The 7,952-nt window shown below is 49.4% G+C and overlaps 2 protein-coding genes across 6 annotated transcripts in view; both read left to right on the top strand.

Moving 5' to 3' along the window:
- The window catches only part of ACAD8 (acyl-CoA dehydrogenase family member 8), an 18,325-nt gene extending 11,787 nt beyond the window's left edge, over positions 1–6,538 (top strand). For all 5 annotated transcript variants that reach the window (XM_024756865.1, XM_024756870.1, XM_024756867.1 and 2 more), the window contains 3 exons: positions 2,423–2,575; positions 3,142–3,244; positions 5,709–6,538. In XM_024756865.1, coding sequence (XP_024612633.1) covers positions 2,423–2,575; positions 3,142–3,244; positions 5,709–5,761 — 309 coding nt within the window. In that variant the 3' untranslated portion in view covers positions 5,762–6,538. The remainder of the gene's footprint in view (positions 1–2,422; positions 2,576–3,141; positions 3,245–5,708) is intronic.
- A 1,319-nt stretch (positions 6,539–7,857) lies between these two features.
- LOC112407536 (beta-galactosidase-1-like protein 2) overlaps positions 7,858–7,952 on the top strand; it is a 34,916-nt gene continuing 34,821 nt past the window's right edge. The window contains exon 1 of the mRNA XM_024756881.1: positions 7,858–7,936. Within this exon, the coding sequence (XP_024612649.1) occupies positions 7,858–7,936 (79 nt within the window). The remainder of the gene's footprint in view (positions 7,937–7,952) is intronic.

Genomic DNA, 7,952 nt, shown 5'->3' on the forward strand with positions numbered 1-7,952 from the left:
TTTTTTTTTTTTTTTTTTTTTTTTGCCTGCACCGTGTGGCATGCAGCATGTGGGGTCTTAGTTCCCTGACAAGGAATCAAACCCGTGTCCCCTGCATTGGGAGCGTGGAGTCTTATCCGCTGGACCACCAGGGAAGTCCCTCATGTATACATTATAATTGGATTTCTGTATACACTACAGTGAGCTCACCGCTGAAAGTCTGATTTCCATCAATTAGCATAACAGTTGATCTCCTTTACCCATTTCACCCTCCCCCCACCCCCTTCTTCTCTGGTAACCACCAGTCTGTTCTCTGTATCTATGTGGTGTTGTTTTGTTTTGTGCATTCATTTATTGTGTGTGTTTTAGACTCTTCGTATGAGTGAAATCATATGGTATTTGTCTTTCTCTGTCTGACTTATTTCACTTAACATAATATCCTCTAGGTCCATCCATGTTGTCACAAAAGGCAAGATTCCATTCTTTTTTATGGCTGAGTAATATTCCATTGTATACGTACACCCCGTCTTCTTTATCTATTGATAGGCACTTAGGTTGCTTCCATATCTTGGCTGTTGTAAATAGTGCTGCAGTGAACATAGAGGTGCATGTATCTTTTTGAATTAGTGTTTTCATATTCTTTGGAAAAAAAAACGTAAGTGGAACGGCTGGATTGTAAGATAGTTCTGTTCCACCCTTAGCCTAATGGGGTTCCTTTGTAGGTTATTGCCCTTTTTTTCTGACTGTCTTTAAAATTCTTTCTTTGTCATTGTGGACAGTTTTAATATTATGTGTCTTGGAGAAGATCTTTTTGCGTTAAGATAATTAGGTGTTCTCTTAGTTTCATGGACTTGTGTATCCAGTTCCTTCCCCAGGTTTGGGACACTCTCAGCTTTTACTTTTTTTTTTTTTTTTAATTTATTTATTTTATTTTTGGCCGCGTTGGGTCTTTGTTGCTGCCCACGGGCTTTTCTCTAGTTGCAGTGAGTGGGGGCTACTCTTCCTTGTGGTGTGCGGGCTTCTCATTGCGGTGGCTTCTCTTGTTGCGGAGCACGGGCTCTAGGTGCGTGGGCTTCAGTAGTTGTGGCTCACAGGCTCTAGAGCTCAGGCTCAGTAGTTGTGGTGCATGGGCTTAGTTGCTCTGCAGCATGTGGGATCTTCCCAGACCAGGGCTCGAACCAGTGTCCCCTGCATTCGCAGGCGGATTCTTAACCACTATGCCACCAGGGAAGCCCTCAGCTCTTACTTCTGTAAACAAGCTCTGTGCTCCCTTCCCCTGTCTTTTCCTTCTGGGATGCCCACTGTCCTTCTGTTGCTCTTCCTGTTGGAGTGGGATAGCTCTCGTAGGATTCCGTGTTTTTAATCTTAGCTCTCTCTCCTCTCCTACCTGAATCATTTCTAGATTTCCGTCTTGGAGCTCACTAATTCCCTCTTCCTTGTGGTCGGCTCGATCCCCATAGCCCTCTAATGCATTTTCCATCTCATTTATTGAGTTCTTCAGCTCCAGAATTTTGGTTTCATTCTCTCTTAGAGTTTCAGTCTCTTGGTAAAGTAGTCCTTCTGTTCATTGGTTTTATTCCTGAGCTCATTGAACTGCCCATCTGACTTTTCTCGTAACTCATCGAGTTTCCTGATGCAGCTATTTTGAATTCTCCATCAGTTAGGTCCCAGTATTCCATGACTTTAAGTCTGGTTTCTGGAGAACTGTCGTCTTTCTGTGGTCCCACGTGTTGCCGTGCTTCTGCATGGTGCTTGGTGAGTTGTTCCTCTGCTGGCCCATTTGAAGTAGCCTTCTTGGGTAGAGCTTTTTTACTTGGTTCTAACTTTCCTTTGGTTTTCAGCAGGTGGCGCTGTAGTGTGGGCTTTGGTTTCTCTTGCCTCTGCCGCTGCTGCCAGAGGTGCTGCGCTGGGCGTGCTGGTGCTTGCTGTGCCCGGGGCTGTGCCTGTGGCTGATGTCGCCTCAAGGGGCACCGGACGGCGGGCACCTCTGCCACATTCGGGGTTGCCTGGGTCACGAGCACTGCCACCACAGCAGGCGGGGGGGCGGGGCCGGAGCTGGGGTCGCAGGCGCCCTGCTGTGTCTAGCTTGTTGGGTTCGGGGCGCTGCTATGGCCTGTGCTGCTGCTGCCGGGGCAGGGGTCTCGGGCACCACGTCCACTGCTTCCTGGCCCTGCCCGTGCTGGGTCCCAGCCCACCCCCCGTGAGGTGTGCAGGGGCTCGGGGCCCCAGGGCGTGCCGGGCAGAGCTGTGGGCGTTTTACTGGTTGTAGGTGGAAGGGACAGACAGAGGGAGCGTCTTCCTAAGGAGGCGAGATGCTGAAGTGCAGGGAGTGCAGTGGAGGCACATTCTTTGTGGAGCCTGGGGCCCCTTAGAAGCGGCCCGGTTAGAGGTGGCTCTCTGAGCCTGTCTGTGTGTCTGTGTGTCTTCTCTCCTCTCACTGCAGTACCTGCAGTTCAAACTGGCAGATATGGTGGCCAGGCTGGTGGCCTCACGGCTGATGATCCGCAACGCAGCCGTGGCTCTGCAGGAGGAACGTGAGGATGCGGTGGCCCTGTGCTCCATGGCCAAGCTCTTCGCTACAGACGAATGCTTTGCGGTGAGTGGTGCTGCTGTCTGCCTCTCTTGGGTGACCGGCCTGTGGCGGGCCGCCCGGCTGCTCCTGGAATGCTGCGTAAGGCGTCAGTTACTCAGGAGAGGCCCACGTGGGCGCTCGGCCGGCACTTCACCTGCTCCACGCCACCACACATCAGGTTTTGTCTCTGCCCTTTGGCTGTGCGCTGGGTGAGATGCTGCCTTTGGAAGAAGGGTCAGACCACAGCACTGTTTAAATGTCAGGAACAAAGCCATTTCCACAGCGAGGCTGCATCTGCCGCTCGCCAGAACTCCAGCTGGTGTGGGGCGGGCAGCCTCTCCCTGCAGACAGCAGGCGAGAAGGGCAGAGGCCTCTGAGTCCCTCGTGGGTGGGGACTGGCTCGCTCAGGAGGCAGACTTCCCTCGTTGTCCCGTGCACACAGAACCGGAGCCCCTCTGGCCTGGCTGGCACCTTCACCTTCCTCACGTTGGCTCAGGGCAGGCAGCCAGATCAGGGCTGGGGTGGAGAGAGGAGCCCCTGTTCCGGAGCCTTCTCAGAATCCGAGGTATCTAATCCCTGTGTCCCTGCAGATCTGCAACCAGGCCCTGCAGATGCACGGGGGCTACGGCTACCTGAAGGACTGCGCGGTCCAGCAGTACATGCGGGACTCCAGGGTCCATCAGATCCTCGAAGGTAAAAGTGGCCAAGGTGGTTCTCTCCCTTTCGGAGCCGTCACCCCTGCCGTCTGTCGCCGTGCTTCCTGTCTTCCTCCTCCCTCCTTGCTCCTGGCCCCCTCTGGAGGGGCCTGCTGTGCCGTCCTGACCTGGCCTGGGGGCCGGGAAGTCACCGAGTCACCCCCCTCCTGCTCTTTGCCTTTGTCATTTATAGAGACAGCGCAAACGAAGATAACATCCAATAACATCCGAGAAAGCATTTTGAAAACTGCAGCAGCGGCTGTTCTTCACTGCTGTAAAATACTTGGTCCTCAGGGATCCCAGGACTTCTCCACAGTAACTTCCAGGGTAGATGTGAGCTAGTTTGATCTCCAGCCTCTACACACTGATCATGACCATCAGTGTTGCTAATGGAGCTCTCAGTAAATTAATTGTCACACACGGGCATCTTCTTGCCGATCACAGGCCCACGGGCAGGAGATGGGTAAGCTGCTGGCGTCGGGCTCTGCAGGGCCTTCTCCACTCCACGCTGGTTTGGAAGTCTTCCAATTACATGACTGTTGTTTAGCCAGTAGGCAGCTGAGGTGGTTACACTGTAGCAAAGGCAGCGGATGAGGCAAAGGCTTGTGGAAGTGACTTTGAGTGAAGGAACCTGAAGGAAGCACCAGCCTCCCTGTGGCTTCTGAAGCATCCTTCTCAGACCTGACCAGCGTCAGGACCACTGGGAGGATTTGTGAGCACAGAGCTTCTGACTCCATGGGTCTTGGGTGGGCCTGGGGATCTGCATCTCTAACGAGGGTTCAGGGAGGTTGCTCCTGCCTGTCTGGGAGCCACATTGAGAGCCACCACGGGGTGTCACGTCCAAGTCACAGGCTTTAGTATCTGCTTTCTGCTGCAAACCTTGTCCCTAAAGCGTGTTTATGAGCAGGGTTCCAAACCCGTCGCCTCATTCCTTCTGTGACTCCAGTCGCACGTGGCTGTTGCTTTCCAGCCTTGGTGAGTGCGGGAGACTTCCCTTCATTCTGACTCTTTCAACCCTGTTAGAATAACTGAGAAAAGCCAGATATGCTTATTTCAGGCCACACCATCATCCACTTGTAGGAAAATGTGCGCACTGGTTTTCGTCACTTGTTTCACCCCAGGCTTTGTCATTGGAAAGATAGGAAATTTCAGCTTTGATTTTATTCGAGATGTGTGATTAGTCATTCCTGTGGTTAATATTTCTTTTTGCATTAAAAAGAGTGGAAATAATAAAATAAAATAAAATACAAAAAGAGTGGAAAAATGAAGCAAGCAACTGACCCCCCCTTCTTTCAGGGAAAATGTTTTTGTTTTTTTAAAATTCAGTTTTCTGATTACCAGTGATGTTGGTATATTTATTGTTGAAGACTTACAAAATATAGGAAAAGTTAAAAAAGAAAAAAGATCATTCATGTTTTGACATCAGAACTAATACTTTGGGCTCCTTTTATATTTAAGACCAAAAATATCTTCTTTTGGACCTTTTTCTGCGCTTGTATAGATACATTTTTTAAAGTTAATTTTTATTGGAGGATAGTTGCTTTACAATGTTGTGTTAGTTTCTGCTGTACAGTAAAGTGAATTAGCTATACATATGCATGTATCCTCTCTTTTTTGGATTTCCTTCCCATTTAGGTCACCACAGAGCAATGAGTAGAGTTCCCTGTGCTATACAGTAGGTTCTCATTAGTTATCTGTTTTATACATAGTGTGTATATGTCAATCCCAATCTCCCAATTCATCTCACCCCCCATAGATACATTTTTTTAAAATAGAGTTATACTACGTATACTATTGGATGTTCTGCTGTTTTATTTTGTTTGCTTTTACTATCAGGAGAGGTTACTTTTTTTTTTAACATCTTTATTGGAGTATAATTGCTTTACAGTGGTGTGTTAGTTTCTGCTTTATAACAAAGTGAATCAGTTATACATATACATATGTTCCCATATCTCTTCCCTCTTGCGTCTCCCTCCCTCCCACCCTCCCTATCCCACCCCTCTAGGTGGTCACAGAGCACTGAGCTGATCTCCCTGTGCTATGCGGCTGCTTCCCACTAGCTATTTTACGTTTGGTAGTGTATATATGTCCATATATAGAGGGTTTTTTTAAAGTAAATTTTTTCCTCACTCCCTGACATCTTTCAAGATAAAAAGCGACGTTACCGGGCTTCCCTGGTGGCGCAGTGGTTGAGAGTCCACCTGCCGATGCAGGGGACGTGGGTTCGTGCCCCGGTCCGGGAGGATCCCACATGCCGCGGAGCGGCTGGGCCCGTGAGCCATGGCCGCTGAGCCTGCGCGTCCGGAGCCTGTGCTCCACAACGGGAGAGGCCACAACAGTGAGAGGCCCGTGTACCGCAAAAAAAAAAAAAGCGACGTTGCCCTTTACATCCTTAGTCAGAGCTTTGCTGACTCTCAGGCCCGGCAGCTCCTAAGCCCCTCCGTCCTCTCTCGCTCTTGCAGGCAGCAACGAAGTGATGCGGATACTGATCTCAAGAAGCCTGCTGCAGGAGTAGCCCCTGGACTGAGGCTCCAATGGGAGGATCAGTGTCGAGTGGTTCCATGTGGACGGCGCTGTCACAGTGAGTCCAGGACGCGCTAGAGGGGCTGTGCTTGTCCAGGGCACCATCACAGCGTCAGCTGGAGGGTGGCACTTGGAGGGCGGCACCTGGAGGACGGCAGGAGCTGCCCTGGCTGGAACGTTACAAGAAGACATGCCGCCTTGTTTTCCTGACGCAGAGGGTGACCAGTGAACACTGACCACGAAACCACTGTCCTTTCCTGGATCCACAGTCTTGATTTGTCTGCATTTTGCTGGTTCACCAGATCCCTCTTCTGGGAATCTGGGTACTTCTGTTGAGGGTTTTTCCTGACTGTAAAGCAAAGGGTGTGGGAAAGGAGAAATGGAGAGAAAGCGTCTTCCTGTCTTTTTCTGTTCTTTGTGCCTCGGCTGAAGATGCAGAAGGTTTCCGTGGGCTGCTCTTCCTTTGCAGCAACTCCTCCTCTGAATGTAAATCATGATGAAATGAGTGTTTGGAAATCCTTCTCCTAAGCTGAGATTTAGGGCGTATCTGCACTTCTGGACTATCTGAATGTCAAGGGCTGAGATTGTTTGGAACTGTGAAGACTTGTTGTTTTAGAAGCATGTGGTCTGGGAATGGTATTGGCAGTTCCTGTGACATTTCCTTATAAGTGCTTTGAGTATACTTTTTTTCTGAGTTTTTGCTTTTTTGCTCCTCTTTTTAAATGTTTTTAATCACTACATTAATAAATCTACCCCTCTCTGTACCATTTTCAGGTCTACTGGTTTTTATTTTCTTTCTAAATAAGCCTTCACGACTATTTTAAAAATTTTTATTACATTTAATTAAACATTTAACTAGACTTTGGGATAATAAACAAAAATCTCCCCTTGACCAAGTTGACTTTTTAAAAATATGTTCCTTAAATTATTAATGGCCTTGTAAAGCAAGTAGTGTTTATGATTTATGAAAGTAGATTTAAAGTAATACCCAAAGATGTAGACTTTTTAGAGAACCCTGTTATAAACGATCATTGCATTATTTCATCTCATCTCTATAAAAGAAATATCCAAGGTATTTTTTTAACTATAAGTCAGTGTTTAGAGAGACCAACATAGGTGCCCTTAGCTACGACAGGTGTTTTCTGTTTTGACCTCAAAGTCTAAGGCACTGTACTGGGTAGTGCAGGGGGACAGGCTGTGGGTCTGCCGCGAAGCTGAAGTTAAATTTCCGCCTTCAGAAGCCTAACTCCACAGCTGCAGTACAAGATAACGACGGGTCTACGGAAGAGACAGTGATGCCGGCACAGGTGTTGTAGGAAGGAATTCATGGAGAAAGTAGGAATTCAAATTAAGCCTTTATGATGATGTGTGGTATTTAAAGATAACCAAGAAAGTCAGCTTCAGACAGGAAAGAACCAGGAGCAGGAAAAGTGCAGGCTGTGAGTGGGAGCTGTTGACACTTTGCTTCTGCAGGGCGGTCCCGGGATGGAAAGATTTAAGTTCAATCTGGATGCAGCCTTAATAAGGCCGAGCAGTGGAGAGCCACGGAAGGCTTTTAATGAGGAAGATGTGATGAGATTAATCCACTGAGAGGAACATTCTGGGATGCCTGTGGGGGAGGAATTTGAGTGGGGAAAGACAGAGCGTGAGGCCGGCCAGTCAGTAGGTTCTTGAAGCCGGCAAGATGAGGCTGTTTGAGCCTGAACTTGCCAGGTAGCAGGAGAGTGGGTGTGGTGCCGCCTTGGGGCCTGGACGGCCTTCAGGTCCTCGGGATGCTTCCAGCACCCAGTTCTGACCCAAGGCCAGAGCAGGTATGCTGTTTGTACCCTTGAGAGCTCTGTGAGCCGCTGGGATTACGCACACACATGCTTTCGCCTTTGGTTACTTACTAGAGCTCAGCTTGCCAGCAGCCTGAATTCGGGCCCTGTGGCAAGAACACAGTGAACTTGGAGCTCATCTCTGTCATCGACCATTCAGCTGGTCCATAAGCGAAACCAGCAGAAGCAGAGCAGACAGGTCCTGAGGAAATCCACTGCCAGGGGCCCTGGTGGGCGCAGGACGCGCACAGGTGACCAGATGCAGCCCGACATGGCTGGATTTGACGGGCTGGAAGGCTGCTCGTGGTGTGGCATCGAGGACCAGGCCTGCACAGAGTACCCGGCCGGGGGTTGGGGCTCGGGGGT

Source organism: Neophocaena asiaeorientalis, unplaced genomic scaffold, assembly GCF_003031525.2.
Source record: "Neophocaena asiaeorientalis asiaeorientalis breed wild unplaced genomic scaffold, Neophocaena_asiaeorientalis_V1.1 scaffold424, whole genome shotgun sequence".
Taxonomy (NCBI): Eukaryota; Metazoa; Chordata; class Mammalia; order Artiodactyla; family Phocoenidae; genus Neophocaena; species Neophocaena asiaeorientalis.